We start from the raw sequence: 21,832 nt of genomic DNA, 5'->3' as shown, positions 1-21,832 counted from the left end.
ATTCAAATTTATAGTTGAATTGACAGTAACATTTGTTAGACTACACAGGATTCCTTAGCAAACCCTCCTTAAAGGAACAGTGTCATCCCAAAAAAAAATTTAATATGTTAAAGATGTTAGTGCTTTATTAAAAACGATTGGATTAATTTGTGTGTTTGTGTGTTACTTTTTTTTATTTTTACACTTTTTCTTCCCTATGGGGGCTGCCATTTTTTTTTCCATTTCTGTATGTGTCGATTAACGACACATACAGACATGGAATACGGCAGCTCCAGTCCCATAGGGACTGCGAACGGGGCCCGTTCCATCCACTATCGTGTACGCCGCTGTACGCCGTGTACGCCGCTGTGTGGGAACGGCGCATGCGCCGCTCCCACACAGTTCAATTTGAAATGCGCGCCGTCCGGCGCCATTTTCCTGTGGACCGGAAGTCGCGGCCGGACAGTAAGATTACTACTTCCGGTCGCGGCTTCCGGACTTGTGCACTTTGAGCGGCGGTAGCAGACGGAGCGGATGGACCGGAGGGAGCGGCGGCGACTGGAGCAGGTAAGTTATTTCTATGTATGTTCGTGTTTCAGTGTGTGTTTACTACTGTATGTAAACCTACTACACTGTGTGTTAGCTCAAAAAATGGCGACACACAGTGTAGGAGGTTAGACCGTTCAAACCCCTCGTTTCTCCCGGCACTAGCCAAGATAAAGGAGGGGGGATTCTGAGAGCTCACTAGAGCGAGGGATTTTTACCCAATTTTGCAGCATAAAGCAATGTGGTTGCTTTACCACATGCAATGCTGCAATTTTGGGAATGGCTCCATCTAGTTACCAGTGCTGGGAAATATTATAAATTGAATCCAATTTATAATATTTCCTGACTCGTGAAAAAAATAAAATAAATTAGAACAATGTTTAATCACCTATACACTAACTGTTTAACAAAAAAAAAACAAAACATGTTTTTCTGGCAACATATTCCCTTTAATGCTGCTCTAAAGGGTAATTCCCATCTTATAAAGTGATAGCGTATTGCTAAGATATGCCTTCACTTTCTGAATGGCGAGGGTTTTAGTATTGCAGCCCTTCACTGTTTTTTCTTGCACAGCAGTGCTCCCTGTCACCTGCTGTGCATGGAACTTCACTCGAATGGGGACTTGCTGCAATTCCCTGCACAGCCTGTAGCTGGGAGCGGCGCTGTGCAGAGAAAAAATTGAAATGGATGCAGCAGCACTAAAGCAACACTACACTCTCTTTATTCTCAGGATCGGTGGGGTGTTGGAGAGGTTGGACCGCCACCGATCAGAACTTGATGGCATATTCTAGCAATTGCTGAGTGCCCCGCGGTTCCTTTTGCAAGATCAAGGAAATCTCGCTCTATCTCCTATAGTCATATAAATCTTTAGCCAGGATCATGGTTAACAACGAGTTGTCTAGAGTTTTGCACAATACACAACAAAAAATTAGAAAATATATGGATGCCTTTTTACAATACCTAATTTGAGTGCCTATTGTTCCGTGGACAGCATTCCAGATCGCGCTTGCCCTCCTTTTCCTTTTTGTTCGATGCTTTATGTTACTTGATATGTTATGATGAGAGTGTCATATCTCGTGTTGGCTATATATACAAGCTTCTAATTTGTAATTACTGTACATGTCTTTATAGACAGATGTAGCCAGCTTTATCTTGACTTTTAACGCATTAAATACACAGTGACAAGAATCTTAAACTTGACTTTTCAAATTACTTTTCCAAAAGCTTTTGTTGTGTGATATCACGCGCAGCAAGTTATCAGAGCCAAGATAAACTTGGCTACATCTGTACACTGCCATAATATTGTGTACTTCTTGATATTATGGCTTTTGTACTGATCCAATACTCTTCGCTATATCTTTATTATTCCTTCATTTATTGAAACATTTAAAGTCAAGTTATTTCTCTTTTTTAAGTAATGTCACATTTCCCTTCCGGACAGATTACGTTAATTATTACTATTTGTTTTAGCTTATTAAAAATTATCAGGACATAAAAAATAGTTTGAAGTTCTATTGAAGCACCATCACAGGATGACCTATAACCTCAGTAGGACTCACTAAGCCGACTGTATAAAATATTTATATAAAGATTATATGCCATGAGGCTACACACTGTATAGTCCGGATACAAATTCAACACACTGACTCCAGGAAAAGTTCCTCACCATCCCCAATATCAACGGGGTTAGATGGTTCTGCAAAGGATAAAAGAGACAAAGAGAGCGCAGACTGCAGCGTAAAAGGGGCTCATAAATATATAAAATCTCCACGTTGCACGCCAAGCCTCTCCTGCCCTGCTTGGCGTGCAACGTGGAGATGTTAAATATTTATGAGCTTTTTAGTTGTCACTCTGTGAGTATATGGAATAAAGTACCAAAAGATTTTATCCAACGCTGCAGTCTGCATCTACCACATCTAACCTCCTGGATATGGGTCTGTCGAGGAACTTTTCCAGGAGATTGTGTGTTGAATTTTTATCTGGACTTTACATTGTGTAGCCCCATTGCATATGATCTTTATGTATTAATTTCTAGGTGGGTTGCTGGGCTTTATCCACTGCAATTGGGTGATCCACTGAATACAGATTAGTGAAAATCATATGTCAGCACAGTATAAAATATTTAGCAGCAGGTGAACCAACCAAAGTTTCAGGTTATTCCAGGTGAAACATCTGATAAATGATATGAATAGATAGGTTTGTGGTTATCTTACACATCAATGTAATCCTCTGGGGTCTTGGTTTTGGTGACATTCTCAGCATGACGTACCAGCCAATTAATCTCATCACGACATAAGGATAAAGCCATAAATGCGAAGAGAGCCTGAAATAATTCAAAATTCAATATTATCAGACATTATAAATTATATTTATTAGAATTTGAGTTCCTGACAAACTGTTCTAAAATCCTTACCTTGGGACCCAAAAGACCTGGTTCATCAGCTAAAATAGTCTGCAGCTCCTTCACTGCCCCTCTAAGGAACATACGTCTGGCACGGTGAAATTGGCCACTTTGGAGATGAGTAATTCATTAGTCAAATTCATTAAATCGAATGCATATGCAAAGTATTTCAACATAATATGTTATGAGCCTCTGCAGACCCCGAGAAGGACAATGTATGGTGGTTGGCAGACGTAAAGACAGTGTTGTACCTTCTTCTCTGCACCTTTCCAAGTCTTGTGGGCCTGAGATGTTAAATCTCCAACCAGAGTTGTTTTCAGTGTTCAGTTGGAGAGTGACTTTAATATACTGTACTTCATCTTATATTAACATCTGATTTTTATTATTTTTTATATAGTAATGTCGTTCAAAGGGTCAAATAATCGAATATATCGTCATTACAAGGATTAAAAACAAAAAATCTCTTTGCGTCAATACTTCGTAAACAATAAATAATCCCTTCTAAAATGTTTCCTTATAATTTTGTACTAGTAAGACTGACCTGTGTGTCATGAAGTGTTCTTTGCATTCCTTCACATCCGCTACTCGTTTTCCATACCTAATCGATGATACAAAACAATCTATATTAGTTTATGTATTGATTATAATGTTTTTTTATTTAAATTACATTAAAATTCAATATATCTATGTCACCTATATATATATATGGGATTTGTTTATAGGTTATATATATGTGTCACTAGTAAATACAGAACGCTGTATGTAATCTATCGATCCATCCTTGCTGCCATGGTGCCAAAGATCAGCTCTGTGGATGGAATTGTAACATGTCCTCTGTCATTGTATTATTATTTGTATATACTTAAACAACACCTTTAATTAGAGGAACAGTCAGGACATTTCGATTACTGAAGGAGGTCAAAGATTAAATGAATACCACTTCACCTCCACTACACTGAAAACCAGAGAACCTTGCAATGCTTAAAGAGGCTCTGTCACCAGATTTTGCAACCCCTATCTGCTATTGCAGCAGATCGGCGCTGCAATGTAGATTACAGTAACGTTTTTATTTTTAAAAAACGAGCATTTTTGGCCAAGTTATGGCCATTTTCGTATTTATGCAAATGAGGCTTGCAAAAGTACAATTGGGCGTGTTGAAAAGTAAAAGTACAACTGGGCGTGTATTATGTGTGTACATCGGGGCGTGTTTACTACTTTTACTAGCTGGGCTTTCTGACGAGAAGTATCATCCACTTCTCTTCAGAACGCCCAGCTTCTGGCAGTGCAGATCTGTGACGTCACTCACAGGTCCTGCATCGTGTCGGCCACATCGGCACCAGAGGCTACAGTTGATTCTGCAGCAGCATCATCATTTGCAGGTAAGTAGCTACATCGACTTACCTGCAAACGCCGATGCTGCTGCAGAATCATCTGTAGCCTCTGGTGCCGGTGTCCTCGCTCGTCTGACACGATGCAGGACCTGTGAGTGACGACACAGCGTGATCTCTGGAGAACACGCTGTGTCTGCACTGCCAGAAGCTGGGCGTTGTGAAGAGAAGTGGATGATACTTCTATACACAACGCCCAGCTAGTAAAAGTAGTAAACACGCCCCGATGTACGCACATAATACACGCCCAGTTGTACTTTTACTTTTCAACACGCCCAGTTGTACTTTAGCAAGCCTCATTTGCATAAATACGAAAATGGTCATAACTTGGCCAAAAATGCTCGTTTTTTAAAAATAAAAACGTTACTGTAATCTACATTGCAGCGCCTATCTGCTGCAATAGCAGATATGGGTTGCAAAATCTGGTGACAGAGCCTCTTTAAAGGAACAGTGTCACCAACATTTTTTTTTTTATATCAGTTTTATGTTAGGGTTTTATTAAAAACGTTTGTATTTATTTGTGTGTTTGTGTGTTACTTTTTTCTATTTTTACACTTTTTCTTCCCTATGGGGGCTGCCATTTTTTTTTCCATTTCTGTATGTGTCGATTAACGACACATACAGACATGGAATACGGCAGCTCCAGTCTCATAGGGACTGCGAACGGGGCCCGTTCCATCCACTATGGTGTACACCGTGTGTGTGGGAACGGCGCATTCGCCGCTCCCACACAGTCCAATTTGAAATGCGCGCCGTCCGGCGCCATTTTCCTGTGGACCGGAAGTCGCGGCCGGACAGTAAGATTACTACTTCCGGTCGCAGCTTCCGGACTTGTGCACATGGAGCAGCGGCAGCAGACGGAGCGGACGGACCGGAGGGAGCGGCGGCGACTGGAGCAGGTAAGTGATTTCTGTGTATGTGTTTTCTAGTGTGTGTTTACTAGTGTATGTAAACCTTCTACACTGTGTGTTAGCTCAAAAAATGGCGACACACAGTGTAGGAGGTTAGACCGTTCAAACCCCTCGTTTCTCCCGGCACTAGCCAGGATAAAGGAGGGGGGGATTCTGAGAGCTCACTAGAGCGAGGGATTTTTTCCCAATTTTGCAGCATAAAGCAATGTGGTTGCTTTACCACATGCAATGCTGCAATTTTGGGAATTGCTCCATCTAGTGACCAGTGCTGGGAAATATTATAAATTGAATCCAATTTATAATATTTCCTGACTCGTGAAAAAAATAAAAAAAATTAGAACAATGTTTAATCACCTACACACTAATTGTTTAACTAAAAAAAAAAAACAACCATGTTTTGCTGGTAACACATTCCCTTTAAGAAACATAATCCAGAGTGCAGGTTTCCTTGTAAAATCTTATGAAATTAATGGGTAACTAAACCTTCAAAAAACTTCTGAAATGTTATAGTGACATGTCAGAAGTTTTAATCGGTGGGGGTCTGAGCACTGAGACCCCACCGATCGTTAAAACGAAGCAGCAGAAGCGCTCGGGTGAACGCTCAGACGCTTCGTTTCTGATCGGCTTTTTTCGGAAAAAAAGTTGGTGTACGTGCTCATAGACTTTCTATTGAGCCCATACACCAACCACTCGGCTTTCAGAGGAAAGCCGATCAGAACCAAGTGGCTCAGCACTCACCCGAGCAGTTCTGCTTCGTTTTAGCGATCGGTGTGGGTCTCAGCGCTCAGTAATCAAAACTTCTGACATGCCACTATGACATTGGTAAACAAAATGTAAAAAAAAAACTATGACACGTCAGAAGCTTTCTGAAAGTTTAGGTGCCCTTTAATTTAATTTTTAGACAATTTGCTTATGGGAAGTGGCATGAACAGGCAAGCGCACATGTACACAGTATGACTGTGATACCTTTATTCACAAGACACAATGCATCAAAGGCAGCATGGCTACAGGTGCATCTCACCTGTTTCAGGATGGATGTGACACAATGCTTGACTACAATAGAATGTTACTATATAACATAATTGCACATCACGTCCCCATGTAGTTCCAGCCTTGCTCAGAGCTCCAGAATATACTTAGAGTAAATATCCATTTGTGGGCTAAAAAATTATATGTAAGTCAATACCCATAGGTTATACTTACCTGATATTTATTTTCCTCAGTAGTTTCTGCATTTTAGCTCAGCCCTAGAGCTCAACTGTTTCCGTCAGTGCTATAGACTTTACATGGAGTGGCAGGGCGAATGCCCAACCTTTGCTCCATTCAATGATTCCTGGCAACCGGCTTGTGGCGGGGGGGGGGGGTGCATTGATACGGTACCCCCGTTCTTGTGAACGGTGGTGGTCTCAGTGATAGGACCCCTGCCAATCTAATAGTTACCACCTAACAGTGGAGAAGTGATAATTTGTCTCATGATTGGTTCAGGCTGTAGCTCTCTTCTTCCCCCACTGCAAAACTCAAGTTCACTAAGTTGGGGCATTTCCATTACAGCAATAACTGAATGATTATAAAGTACAAATCACTAAACCACCAGTGAGAAACATATTATCAGCTAAATTGCACACATACACTACCATTCAAAAGTTTGGGGTCACCCAGACAATTTTGTGTTTTTCATGAAAACTCACACTTATATTTATCAAATGAGTTGCAAAATGACTAGAAAATATAGTCAAGACATTGACAAGGTTAGAAATAATGATTTTTATTTGAAATAATAATTTTCTCCTTCAAACTTTGCTTTCGTCAAAGAATGCTCCATTTGCAGCAATTACAGCATTGCAGACCTTTGGCATTCTAGCTTTTAATTTGCTGAGGTAATCGGGAGAAATGTCACCCCATGCTTCCAGAAGCCCCTCCCACAAGTTGGATTGGCTTGATGGGCACTTCTTGCGTACCATACGGTCAAGCTGCTCCCACAACAGCTCTATGGGGTTGAGATCTGGTGACTGCGCTGGCCACTCCATTACAGATAGAATACCAGCTGCCTGCTTCTTCCCTAAATAGTTCTTGCATAATTTGGAGGTGAGCTTTGTGTCATTGTCCTGTTGTAGGATGAAATTGGCTCCAATCAAGCGCTGTCCACAGGGTATGGCATGGCGTTGCAAAATGGAGTGATAGCCTTCCTTATTCAAAATCCCTTTTACCTTGTACAAATCTCCCACTTTACCAGCACCAAAGCAACCCCAGACCATCACATTACCTCCACCATGCTTGACAGATGGCGTCAGGCACTCTTCCAGCATCTTTTCAGTTGTTCTGCGTCTCACAGTTGTTCTTTTGTGTGATCCAAACACCTCAAACTTCGATTCGTCTGTCCATAACACTTTTTTCCAATCTTCCTCTGTCCAATGTGTGCTTTTGCCCATATTAATCTCTTCCTTTTATTAGCCAGTCTCAGATATGGCTTTTTCTTTGCCACAAGGCCCTGAAGGCCAGCATCCCGGAGTCGCCTCTTCACTGTAGACGTTGACACTGGCGTTTTGCGGGTACTATTTAATGAAGCTGCCAGTTGAGGACCTGTGAGGCGTCTATTTCTCAAACTAGAGACTCTAATGTACTTGTCTTGTTGCTCAGTTGTGCAGCGGGCCTCCCACTTATCTTTCTACTCTGGTTAGAGCCTGTTTGTGCTGTCCTCTGAAGGGAGTAGTACACACCGTTGTAGGAAATCTTCAGTTTCTTGGCAATTTCTCGCATGGAATAGCCTTCATTTCTAAGAACAAGAATAGACTGTCGAGTTTCACATGAAAGCTCTCTTTTTCTAGCCATTTTGAGAGTTTAATCGAACCCACAAATTTAATGCTCCAGATTCTCAACTAGCTCAAAGGAAGGTCAGTTTTATAGCTCCTCTAAGCAGCAAAACTGTTTACAGCGGTGCTAACATAATTGCACAAGGGTTTTCTAAACATCCATTAGCCTTCTAACACAGTTAGCAAACACAATGTACCATTAGAACACTGGAGTGATGGTTGCTGGAAATAGGCCTCTATACACCTATGTAGATATTGCATTAAAAACCAGACGTTTGCAGCTAGAATAGTCATTTAGCACATTAACAATGTATAGAGTGTATTTCTGATTAATTTAATGTTATCTTCATTGAAAAAACCTGTGCTTTTCTTTCAAAAATAAGGAAATTTCTGAGTGACCCTAAACTTTTGAACGGTAGTGTATATATATGTATCAAGGAAGATAGTACGATGATGTCCTGGAAAATAGACTTGCACTAGTTATGATTAAAATGAAGAACTCTGTTTTGTAGACTCTGTATCAGTCAGTGAATAGCCTCATGAATAGTGACAAAGCCCATATAATATTGGAAGTAGTTGGGCCAAGCGTATATTTAGGCTTCATTATCCTGATTATTAGTTCACTTTGTCACGTTGTGTAAATTTATAGTTATTTTAAGAGAAAAAAAATGTGTTTCTTTAAGCAATTGCATCTTAGCAAACTGTAGTTTTTGTATTATTTATAACATACCCTTTTAAGCTGCCAAAGAAATCCTCGGTAAAACGGTGTATTAGCAGAACATCATCCCGGATCAGTGTTATACAATGGGTACCCTGAAGCGCCAATTTCCAAAGCTCCAAGCTTGCCTGGTGTGCGCTCAGTGCAGTGTGTGACAACAGAAATCCAACTAGAAACAGAGATATACAACTATTACTGTAAGGCCAGATGGTTGCAGCTTTGCATGATTTAAACTTAAAGAGGCTCTGTCACCACATTATAAGTGGCCTGTATTGCACATGATGTGATCGGCGCTGTAATGTAGATAACAGCAGTGTTTTTTTATTTAGAAAATCTATCATTTTTGATGGAGTTATGACCTATATTAGCTTTATGCTAATGAGTTTCTTAATGAACAACTGGGCGTGTTTTACTATATGGCCAAGTGGGCGTTGTACAGAGGAGTGTATGACGCTGACCAATCAGTGACCAATCAGCGTCATACACTTCTCCCCATTAATTTACACAGCACATAGCGATATAGCTATATCGCTATGTGCTGCCACATAAACACACTATAACATTACTTCAGTGTCCTGACAATGATTATAGATTACCTCCAGCCAGGACGTGATGTGTATTCAGAATTCTGACACTTCGCTAACACAATCCCGACACTACAGCACAGCAAGCGTAATCTCGTTTGAAATGACAGTTTACAGCGTAATCTCGCAAGATCACACTTCCTGTGCTGTAGTGTCGGGATTGTGTTAGCGAAGTGTCAGAATTCTGAATACACATCACGTCCTGACTGGAGGTAATGCATATTCACTGTCAGGACACTGCAGTAACGTTATAGTGTGTTTATGTGGCTTCACATAGCGATATAGCTATATCGCTATATGCTGTGTAAATTGGTCAGCATCATACACTCCTCTGTACAACGCCCACTTGGCCAAAAAGTAAAACACGCCCAGTTGTCTATTAAGAAACTCATACATTTTTCTAAATAAAAAACACTGCTGTAATCTACATTACAGCGCCGATCACATCATGTACAATATAGGCCACTTATAATGTGGTGACAGAGCCTCTTTAAAAGGTATCTCCAGCTGAAAAAAATAATAATTCCTTACTGCTGTATCTTGGAAAACATCTTCATTTAAAGGGGTTGTCTAGTCAATTTGTGAATAACCTATAAGGGCATTCTGAGTTAGTAGGCCAAGTCCCTTGTTCAGGACCTCCATCAATAAGCCAGAGCAGCCAGGTCTACCATGAGGACAACCCCTTGAATCAGGCAGTTAAATGATCTATGCTGTTTATACTGCAGTAATGGCATTTGTCAGATAAACTATGTAATAAAAGTATTTCTGCGTATAGTTCTGCTTTCATTGAACATAGTTTATTATAAACATATTTTTTTTCCATTTTGGTGTTTTTGTTTCTTTTTTATGTGACTATCCATTTAAAAAAAAAAAACGAAAATATTTCATTTTTGTCACTGGCCACCAGAGCACACGCAATAGGCTGAAGCTTCCTGCTTTCTGTGGCTCACTTCTCAGCTTTGCTGTACAGAATGGGAGAGGATGAGCGAAATCATATTATTATTACTAGAGGGTGAGAAAGTTGATGACGGCTCTATTGTACTAATGGAGGCCTAGATAGGGTAGGATAGTAAAACGATATACTAAACACTCAGGTAAGACTATGTATACATCTCCCGTGTCACTTCCTGGCCTCTAGAAGAGGGGACTTTACTCCATCACATGACGGAGACTATAATAATCGATGACATTTCTCTGTCATTTAATTTTAGCTGCCGTGAAGCATACATGTTTATACAGTATATAAAATTTCAGGAAGGAAGTGTGTGCTTTCAATATGGCCACCTTATTAATAAAAATAAATAGCTCCATTTAGAAAAATAACAAACACATTAATTCTCTTCTACATACTTAAACGGAACCTGTCACCAGCATTTCACCTATTGGTAGTGGGTGAAGAATCATTTTTATGTAACCTATAATTACCTTCTTTGTAGGCTCTGTACCTTTAGTATTCCGTTTTTTAGTGTTCCTGTGCCGTATGCTAATGAGCATAAGTCTTCATTCCTCAAGCCTCTTCGAGTTAACCCCACCTCCTTCCTTTTGCTTGACAACTCCTCACCTCCCCCCTAGCAGACACGAAATTCTGCGCTTGCACATTGATGTCCTGTTCTGGTGCATGTGCACAATGGGACACCATAGCGGCGCATGCACAGTAACTAGATTTGAGGCCCAGACAAAGCAGGGAAGGGTGTCGGACTATACATGATGTGCGCTATCTCAGACGAGATTTCGGCATTCAGAGCAGGCCAGTTTTCGGTTGTGGGCGTGCATAAAAACAGGAACAAACGAGACTGACTGACTGAATTGCAGACCGTTATTTACGGTCGGAGGAGGAGGAGTTTAGGAGCGAGGGTAACGGCAATGAACTTTTGACAGCAGCGACCAGCGAGGGGTGAGTAGAGTTCAATAGATAAAAATTGCAGATGACAGGTTCCCTTTAAATCGAATTAATGAAATAAATTCAACTATAATTAAATGCACAAGTACATGAGATATTCCCTTTAAGGTCCACTAAATAACAATATGACCTTGGGCTTTGTCTTCCTGATTCTACAATGAATTCTCACAATCACATACAGAAGACCAGATTGTAATTTGAAAGGTAGAAAACAGATAAACTGAAGGTGTAGCTTTTCCTAGCCAATGGGAGGAACCTGGCTGGCCATACATTAGCTGTTTATGAATGGTTAAATAGGTCAAATTAAATGATCACAAGTTGTAAAAAAAAGATGTGTCATTAATGTCTGATTGGTTAAGGTTCGACCACTGGATCCCCCACCGATACTCGGAAATACAGTTCAATAATGCATATCGTAAAAAAAACAACCTTTTAATGTCTATGAACCAGTAAAAAAAACATTGTGTGTACACTGGAACAGATTTACTAAAACCAATGAAAAATGTTTGTAACCTCCATTGTTTTCCCCAACATGACACGTTTAACGTGTATGTTGGTGGTCTGAACGTTACAGTTTAGTAAGTCAGTCAGACACTGTTCTGCTGGAGGTTCACGTCCCCTTTTTCTGACACATATGAAAACTGACATTCCTTCAATGCCATTTTTACCCAGTGCAATTATACCTATAAGGGTATGTTCACACAGGGGAATTTTGCAGCGGACTCTGCCGCAAAATTCCTCCTCCCATTCATTTCAATGGAAGCCAGACGCTTCATTTTCCTGCTAGCTGATTATTTTAGCTAGCGGAAAAAAAAATCATCCTGATCGATCTTCAGGCAGATTCCAGCTGAACCTCTCATTGATGTCGATGGGAGGGCGGAATCTTCCTGCCGTTGGCGCAAAATCCGCCGTGTGAGCTAGCCCTTAGGAGACTGGCTTGGTTGCATTGATACAGTAAATCTCTGCTGAGTCTTGTCTACTGTTACTTTATCTGCTTTTGTTCTATACATCTGTGAAAAATTGAAGTTGGAACTAGTTTCAGATGGTGATTTTTTTTTTTGTATAGTTTGTAAAAAAGTGCACAAAATGGGCCTGGTGTTTACCTACGCAAGTATCTAAAGTATCTCTGGTCATGTCTATACGCTGGCAAGACATCATTCGAAGTGTATTTTACTGTAGCTGACAATGAAAATGTACTGGAACTCTATACTCATATTCTGTACTTCGCCTGCAATGCGTTATTGAATAAAACGATATAAAACTTACTTAGGATCCATCGTTCCATTGTCTCAACTGACACATATTCACAGGGCATCTGAAAAAACAACAACATTGTAGTACTTTGACAGAATAAATTAAGATTGCTAAGCAATTGGCAACAGAATTTAACCAAATAAATATTTCATTGTTTTGTACAAGTAATACAAATCACTGGGAGAAACTAAAATTACATTTAGGCCTGATTTAGACGAGCGTGTGCATTTTGCGCACGCAAAAAAGGCGGCGTTTTGCGTGCGCAAAAGGCACTTAACAGCTGCGTGTGTCATCAGTGTATGATGCGCGGCTGCGTGATTTTCGCGCAGCCGCCATCATTATGACACTCCGTTTGGATGTTTGTAAACAGAAAAGCATGTGGTGCTTTTCTGTTTACATTCAGAGTTTGACAGCTGTTGCGCGAATCACGCAGTTCGCACGGAAGTGCTTCCGTGCGGCATGCGTGGTTTTCACGCACCCATTGACTTCAATGGGTGCGTGATGCGCCAACAGCGCACAAAGATAGGACATGTCGTGAGTTTTTTTCAGCGGACTCACGCTGAGAAAAACTCACGCACTGTCTGCACTGCCCCATAGCCTAATATAGGTGCGTACAACACTCGTGAAAAGCACGCGCGTCGCACACACGTATATCACGCTCGTGTAAACGAGGCCTCATAGTTAGGTACAATGGTTGAAAAAAGACACACACACACACACACACACACAACAGAAAAGTTGTCCTTTAGGGTATGTACACACGCAGTGTTTTCAGACGTTTTTCGAGCCATAAAAGTCCTGAAAAACGGCTGAAAAATCGGAAGCAGAACGCCTCCAAACATCTGCCCAATCATCGTTCTGTTCCGACAGGGCGCATTTTACGCGGCCGATTTTTAAAACAGCCGTGTAAAAAAATGGCCGCAAAAAAGAAGTGCATGTCACTTCTTCAGCCGTTTTTCATAGACTCTATAGAAAAACAGCTCCAAAAACAGCCGTCAAAAACGGGAGTTTGCTGAAAAAAAAAACGGCTGAAAATCAGTGGCTGTTTTCCCTTGAAAACAGCTCCGTATTTTCAGACGTTTTTTATTAAGCGTGTGAACATACCCTTAACTGCTAGGAGGCTATGGACGCAAGAGACTAATAGGAAACATGCTTGCTGAGAGCAATTCTGCCTGATTCTTCCAACCAACACTTTCCACCCTGTTTAAGTTTATCTTTAGACTATAAGACACTAAGGCCTTGTTCACACAGTGCAGATTTTCTGCAGATTTTGCATGTATTTTATTACTCAAAACCAGGAACAGAAGGAACCTAAACAGAAGAAATATATAATGAAAGACCTTAAAGTGTCTCCTCTCCTGGTTCCCATTCTGGTTTTGCCTTAAAAAATGCATGCAAAATCTGCATTAAATCTGCACTGTGTGAACAAGGCCTAAAGCCGGTCATAAAACAGTGAGATTAGAGGGCCGTATGGTAAAAGACTTGTCATTAACCAATCTAAAAAGGTTGTTGTTTTTAATGACCATTCCATACATCACATTTAAAAATCACAACTGCACATACATCTCTGGCGAATGACTGGTGCCGATCTGTCATTTTCAATTTCTTTGCAATTAGACCAATGACTGTTTTTAACAACCACTGGAAAGATCCAACATATTGAGTCGAATTTTTGCCTTTGGTCAGTATCGGTCATGGTTTTTTTTTTGTGTCGTTAAAAGGAAGGCACTGACAACCGGTAGAAAGTGAAAATCTTTTTGCCATCTAAAATTACTAGTGGATGGGCAGCTGAAAATATTGGCTGCAATGGCTGCAATTAGAGAAATTTTTTATTTACTTATGCACATCCATATACACTAGCAGTGTACATGTATGGGTAGATCTCCTAATATGACCATATAGAATTGCCTCCTCTATGGCATTTAGAGAGGCAAGATGATTTAACGGTAGTCTGACTTCAGCTAATGGATACCTTGAAATTTAGACTTAATTGAAGGCTGGTCGCAATTAAATTTTAGTAGGGAACAGATGCTTGAGTGATGTTCGGCGTTCGGCGATCGGTTGGGTTCAAAATGTCAGACCCCCACCGATCTATTAGTTATCAACTATCCAGTGTATAGATAATAACTTGTAGTACCCAGAATACCCCTTAAACCTCCGCAAGGAATTATGGATATTCCTGGTCGGATTCCCAGGTCATGGTTTCGAGAATAGACCCCTATTGGCAGCGGTTCTGCTGTTGTGAAGACTAGCGAAGTTAAGAATGTAGCCAGGGTCAAGAATGGAATAACAGTCAGGAAACAACAAGTCGGAGAGAGAGCAGAAGAAAGACGGAATCATAGTCGGTAGAATGGACAGGAATCAATACCAGGAATGAAACCACAAGAACCACACAACAATTTCAAAGGGTGAGAGAGGAGTGTAACCCAGGAAGAAGGCTGAGGTCAGAGTCTGTATCAAAATGAAAGTCATTATACAAAATGAGTAGCCGTAGGATGTACCGTAATATGCAAATGTACCATGTTAGATGTACCAGGCAAAGATGTACCGTAATATGCAGGTAAGGCACGGAAGGCTGATCTTAACTGATTATGGTGCCCATAATGTATTCTAACTGTAGTATAATTACATAGCAAGGAGGCTATTCTGACTGTAAAGGCTGGTTGGTGTAATGGCGGGGTAGGGAGACAGACAGGTGAGCCCTAATCTACCCGCCACTCAGTCCCTGCCTACTTGCAACGGCCCGTCCTAAGCGACGGCGTACAACTGGGTGACGGTCCCTACGCTCAGTAAGTGCAAGACAGACAACACAAGACAAGGGCACACAGAAGCAAAGGGGGAGGTAGGGGCAGTTGCCCACGGAAAAACCGTGAGCAACAGGCAGTGGTGAACGAGCCGAATCAAACCAGGAGAGTACGCAGTAGCAAAACAGAGCAGGAGAATAGTCAGGCAAGCCAGGGTCAATAAGTTACAGCGGTCAATGAGGTAAATAGCAGGGCCGGGAAACCAGAGAATCACAGGCAAGGAGCATGCTGCAAGTGAGGGTATAAATAGACCAAGGGCGGGAGCTAGAACCGTCAGACCAGGCTGTGATAGGTTCTCCCTCTCCTCAGCCTGCAAGCCTGAGTGGTAACAGATCGCGTCACTCTAGCAGACCTTGGAGCTGATGAAGGCTGATTGACCCCGGGGCGTCGGCACAGAACCTGTGTCAGGCAAGCCCTTTACAATAGCTGCAGCAGCACTCACTCATAGCAATGGCTGCCTATGTCTGCATAACTAACACACTGACACTGACTGTCTATCACTCTAAAATCTATCTCTATCAAATTATTGTGAATTGAGCTATATTATCTTTTCCTTACTATAAAATATACTCACTGACACTGATCCCCTATCTCTCTGTATTCTGTGTTTTACTATCTCTCACTCTCTGTCTGACGTCCTCTCTCTCCTATCTGAATCCCCATAAAGCAGCAGCATTTCATGGTTGGACTGTTTATAGTGGCTATGACTCATATGACTGTCATCCACTGAGTCATCGGGACTCAAACCTTTACCCCTCATGATTGGCTGTGCTAGAGGAAGGGCTGCCTGCAAGCCATTATGAAGAAGCGTGCTGAGCCAGTCATGTGATCCTTCATCTCTGTCTTCTTGACTTCTTCTGATCTGTAAGAAGATCATGCGGGATGAATGGCAAAAGTTTGGGATCCACGAAAATCCGAAACTTTGGGAATATTCATAACAAATTAAATTCATGGAGAGTCAATCCGCCCATCTCTAGTTTTCATTCTTTTGGTTTCTAGGATGTAGAACCACAACATGCACAAAACATTGGACATTTTGTTATCTTACCGTGTCTGAAGTACATGGAGAAATCATTGCTGCAGGATTGCTGAGGAGGCTTAATAACTGGGCCGCTCTCCACTGCTCTGCTGACTGAGATCTCCGATAGAATAAGAAGTGCATGGACATCAGGGCATCAGTAACTGTCTATGGAGGAAGAAGACAAATGCCAGAATATACTGAAAAAATACTTTAGAAAGATACAATATATTGAATCTCCAGTTCAACTGTTGACTGCTAGGTGAGAAATTTGTATTCGGCAGAAATCGTATATCCTACATGATAGTTATGTATTTCTAAGAATGTATTAATCATTATATATTAAATGTCTGTGTAGAATTTTACAAAATATATAAAAATATGCTACTTAGGCTACATTCACACAAGCGTGTCTGATTTGCGTGCGCAAAAAATGGACCGTATTTCCTGCATTTGATGTTCGTGTGCCATCAGTGTGCATTCCGTGTGGCATCAGTGTGCTTTGTGTGTGGCATCCGTTTTTCACGTCCATGATTATCCCTTCCTTTTTTTTAAATTTCTCTGCATTTCTTTAGCAACGGATGTTGTCCATGTGCTGTCCGTGTTTTTTACGCACCCATAGACTTCAATGGGCGACAAGGTCCGCAAGAAGGGACCAATATAGGATGTGCACTTGAGTTTCACGCAACGGACACTCGGTGCGGGAAAAATCACGCATGTCTGAATAGCCCCATTGACTTGCATGGGTACATGTGCTATCAGTTATTTTGACGGACAGCACACAGACGTAGAACACGCATGTCAGAATGGGCCCTTATAAGTTTGTCTAATTGGGGAAGTAACAAACAAGAAAAATGACAAAAGGTTCATAATGTGCACACGTTTGCTGGAGTGTAGCTTAACTTTTGAATGGTATTTTCCATTAGTTATTAGAAAACAATATCCATATCTACACTACCGTTCAAAAGTTTAGGGTCACTTAGAAATTTCCTTATTTTTTAAAGAAAAGCACAGTTTTTTTCAATGAAGATAACATTAAAGTAATCAGAAATACACTCTATACATTGTTAATGTGGTAAATGACTATTCTAGCTGCAAACGTCTGGTTTTTAATGCAATATCTACATAGGTGTATAGAGGCCCATTTCCAGCAACCATCACTCCAGTGTTCTAATGGTACATTGTGTTTGCTAACTGTGTTAGAAGGCTAATGGATGATTAGAAACACTTGAAAACCCTTGTGCAATTATGTTAGCACCGCTGTAAACAGTTTTGCTGTTTAGAGGAGCTATAAAACTGACCTTCCTTTGAGTTAGTTGAGAATCTGGAGCATTACATTTGTGGGTTCAATTAAACTCTCCAAATGGCTAGAAAAAGAGAGCTTTCATGTGAAACTCGACAGTCTATTCTTGTTCTTAGAAATGAAGGCTATTCCATGCGATAAATTGCCAAGAAACTGAAGATTTCCTACAACGGTGTGTACTACTCCCTTCAGAGGACGGCACAAACAGGCTCTAACCAGAGTAGAAAGAGAAGTGGGAGGCCCCGCTGCACAACTGAGCAACAAGACAAGTACATTAGAGCCTCTAGTTTGAGAAATAGACGCCTCACAGGTCCTTAACTGGCAGCTTCAATAAATAGTACCCGCAAAACGCCAGTGTCAACGTCTACAGTGAAGAGGCGACTCCGGGATGCTGGCCTTCAGGGCAGAGTGGCAAAGAAAAAGCCATATCTGAAACTGGCTAATAAAAGGAAAAGATTAATATGGGCAAAAGCACACAGACATTGGACAGAGGAAGATTGGAAAAAAGTGTTATGGACAGACGAATCGAAGTTTGAGGTGTTTGGATCACACAGAAGAACATTTGTGAGACGCAGAACAACTGAAAAGATGCTGGAAGAGTGCCTGACGCCATCTGTCAAGCGTGGTGGAGGTAATGTGATGGTCTGGGGTTGCTTTGGTGCTGGTAAAGTGGGAGATTTGTACAAGGTAAAAGGGATTTTGAATAAGGAAGGCTATCCCTCCATTTTGCAATGCCATGCCATACCCTGTGGACAGCGCTTGATTGGAGCCAATTTCATCCTACAAAAGGACAATGACCCAAAGCACACCTCCAAATTATGCAAGAACTATTTAGGGAAGAAGCAGGCAGCTGGTATTCTATCTGTAATGGAGTGGCCAGCGCAGTCACCAGATCTCAACCCCATAGAGCTGTTGTGGGAGCAGCTTGACCGTGTGGTACGCAAGAAGTGCCCATCAAGCCAATCCAACTTGTGGGAGGGCCTTCTGGAAGCATGGGGTGAAATTTCTCCCGATTACCTCAGCAAATTAACAGCTAGAATGCCAAAGGTCTGCAATGCTGTAATTGCTGCAAATGAAGAATTCTTTGACGAAAGCAAAGTTTGAAGGAGAAAATTATTATTTCAAATAAAAATCATTATTTCTAACCTTGTCAATGTCTTGACTATATTTTCTAGTCATTTTGCAACTCATTTGATAAATATAAGTGTGAGTTTTCATTGAAAACACAAAATTGTCTGTGTGACCCCAAACTTTTGAACGGTAGTGTAAATACTCGCTCAGTTTAGCTAACAGACTCTATTAAATGACTTAACTCGAACCAGAAGGATTGCATTATATGGCAATAACCACAGTAAACAAGAGAGCAGCCCAGGTGGTAAGCATTTTATGGCAGCCTGTAGTTAGATAATGGGTTTGTGACTGCAGACTGGTGAAAGTTTAGTGCTGGAAACTTGAAATTTTGCTACTATATACTTTTATGGCAAAATATAAAAAATGTCCATAGAAAGGAAAAATAGGAAGTCAATGCAAAAATATTGATGACTCCCCCCACCTTAGTATGAGGTCCAAATTCCTCACTTAGCTTCCTCAAGGGGTTATCATATTCCAATATCATCTGACCAAGACGAGCATATAATGGATCGCTGTGAAATAAAATATACACTATGAATCATTACAGCAGTTTACTTCTAATAAACCATATGCCTTATACATGTACGTGTGCCGTTTTATGCCATGTCATGGTCTGTCATACATATAAAGAACATGTTATAATCAATTTTAATATAAATCTGAAATAAATGCACAATAATCGGCCACATTTCCTTAGTGGTGCTTGACTTCAAAATTTCCAGAGGTCCAGAAAATCCAGAAGACACAAATTATATTCCAGCACAAGTCATCTCCTTCACAAATATCAAATTGTGAAGGTCAGAAGTAAACATGCAAATAATTTTTATTTTTATTCAAAAGTTTTGAAAACTGTCGGACACCAAAAAAAAACAGGACCAGCGCAGAATCTTAATAGTAAGTATTTATACTAAATTCATTTAATACAGCTTAGAATTATAAGGGTACTGTATATGCGTTGCAGAGATTTCTGCAACTGTCCCATACATCTGAATGGGGCTTGCAGAAATCCATGCACATGCATCAGAAACAATCCTATTCAGAGGTATGACATGGATTTTACAGAAATTTCTGCAACAAATCTGCCGTGTTAGAGCATACTCTTGAGTACCCCTTTAAAGAGTGCTACCTACCTTTGGCCTTGTAGCATTTCAAAAGCACAGTTGTAAAGAGCAATAAGCGTTTTTCTATCTTCAATCCGAGACATTAGCAGAATTACGGAGAAGTATGTCACTATCAGGTCTAAATAACTCTTCGTGAAGGTGTAATTTATATTCTGCAAGATAATGAAATAATAAATCAGTACTGGAATTTAGCTAAATAATATGTCTATAGGAATGTCTTGCTAAACGAATATGAAACTGTTATACATTTACCACAAGGTATGTTAACATTAAAGGGGTTATCACACGAAGCACATTTAGCACCTATCCACCACTGTACTGTAATGTACGAATTGTATAGCTGCAGCAGCACTCACATACAGCAATGGCCAGGGGTGGACATACCATTGGTGGAACACTAGTCAGCTGCACAGGGGCCTAGTACGTTCTGTTTGTGCATCAGGAACGTTCTGTTCCAGTTTAGGAGTTAGGGACTCGCAAGTCTGGGGATCCTTGTCGTGGATTGCGAGCTTGCCTCCTTTTGGCCAAAATGATTACCAATACCCCAGGTATTTTTCATTATTATGTATATTCGCTTCTCTTGGACACAGCCGGGTCTTTGATGCTGGGAGAGCATGGTGTGTTGTTGTTTGGCATAGCAAGCAGGGTAGCCCGCTCTATGAATTATCAAGGCGTCACAAATAGGCTTCTACCTGGCTATACACGTTGTGCCTCATGACGTACACACTATCCCTCCATGTTTCACTCACTTGCACCCCATTATCCATTTATTTCTATTGAGGCACTTCATTTATTACTGCCCCCTATATTTCACTTATAGTATTACACTTACACACACACTATTCATTTATTATTTCTTACTACACATCCCATGCACCACACACCACTCCCCTCAAGACTAGTGGGAGTGGCTATTATTATTTAAAGCACCTGCTCGCCCTTTCATCAGCATTTCTGGCCTGGCTGTGTCCATTTGTAAGTATGGCCTTTTTCGGTGTTTTTGTATATGTCCCTGTGTTTTTATCGGTTCTGTTTGTGCATCAGGAACGTTCTGTTCCAGTTTAGGAGTTAGGGACTCGCAAGTCTGGGGATCCTTGTTGTGGATTGCGAGCTTGCGTCCTTTTGGCCAAAATGATTACCAATACCCCAGGTATTTTTCATTATTATGTATATTCGCTTCTCTTGGACACAGCCGGGTCTTTGATGCTGGGAGAGCATGGTGTGTTGTTGTTTGGCATAGCAAGCAGGGTAGCCCGCTCTATGAATTATCAAGGCGTCACAAATAGGCTTCTACCTGGCTATACACGTTGTGCCTCATGACGTACACACTATCCCTCCATGTTTCACTCACTTGCACCCCATTATCCATTTATTTCTATTGAGGCACTTCATTTATTACTGCCCCCTATATTTCACTTATAGTATTACACTTGCACACACACTATTCATTTATTATTTCTTACTACACATCCCATGCACCACACACCACTCCCCTCAAGACTAGTGGGAGTGGCTATTATTATTTAAAGCACCTGCTCGCCCTTTCATCAGCATTTCTGGCCTGGCTGTGTCCATTTGTAAGTATGGCCTTTTTCGGTGTTTTTTTATATGTCCCTGTGTTTTTATCGGTTCTGTTAGTACGTGAAGGGGCTTACTGTCACATTATAGTAATCTTCTTCTGTCTGTTAGTTTGCATGAAAATGCCTGAGATTATGAATTTTATGGCTAACAAGTACTGATAAATTATTACAGAGACATAAGGAAGCGATCTATGGTGAGATATTGGAGAGCAAGTAGTTCATCTACAGTTCTTGCACAGGCAGGGGAAAACGCATGATTTTTAAAAAGGATTTCCAATCGCATACTTTTCAAACCAAGTTATTTTCGTCATGCTCCCCGCTGTTTTTTATGCTACAAGTATTGGTCTGCACGTATCCACCAGCTGAGCCGTTTGTATTACAAGT

At 40.9% G+C, this 21,832-nt stretch overlaps 1 protein-coding gene across 1 annotated transcript in view; it reads right to left on the bottom strand.

Annotated features, from left to right (window-relative positions):
* NCKAP1L (NCK associated protein 1 like) overlaps nt 1-21,832 on the bottom strand; it is a 225,855-nt gene that overhangs the window by 177,644 nt on the left and 26,379 nt on the right. The window contains exons 5-12 of the mRNA XM_075850114.1: nt 19,878-20,020; nt 19,169-19,259; nt 16,344-16,481; nt 12,504-12,552; nt 8,766-8,922; nt 3,468-3,524; nt 2,939-3,035; nt 2,739-2,848 (exon numbers count right to left, since the gene is read on the bottom strand). Coding sequence (XP_075706229.1) covers nt 2,739-2,848; nt 2,939-3,035; nt 3,468-3,524; nt 8,766-8,922; nt 12,504-12,552; nt 16,344-16,481; nt 19,169-19,259; nt 19,878-20,020 — 842 coding nt within the window. The remainder of the gene's footprint in view (nt 1-2,738; nt 2,849-2,938; nt 3,036-3,467; nt 3,525-8,765; nt 8,923-12,503; nt 12,553-16,343; nt 16,482-19,168; nt 19,260-19,877; nt 20,021-21,832) is intronic.

Source organism: Rhinoderma darwinii, chromosome 2 (genome assembly GCF_050947455.1).
Source record: "Rhinoderma darwinii isolate aRhiDar2 chromosome 2, aRhiDar2.hap1, whole genome shotgun sequence".
Taxonomy (NCBI): Eukaryota; Metazoa; Chordata; class Amphibia; order Anura; family Rhinodermatidae; genus Rhinoderma; species Rhinoderma darwinii.
This window is presented reverse-complemented; position numbering and strand designations above follow the sequence as displayed.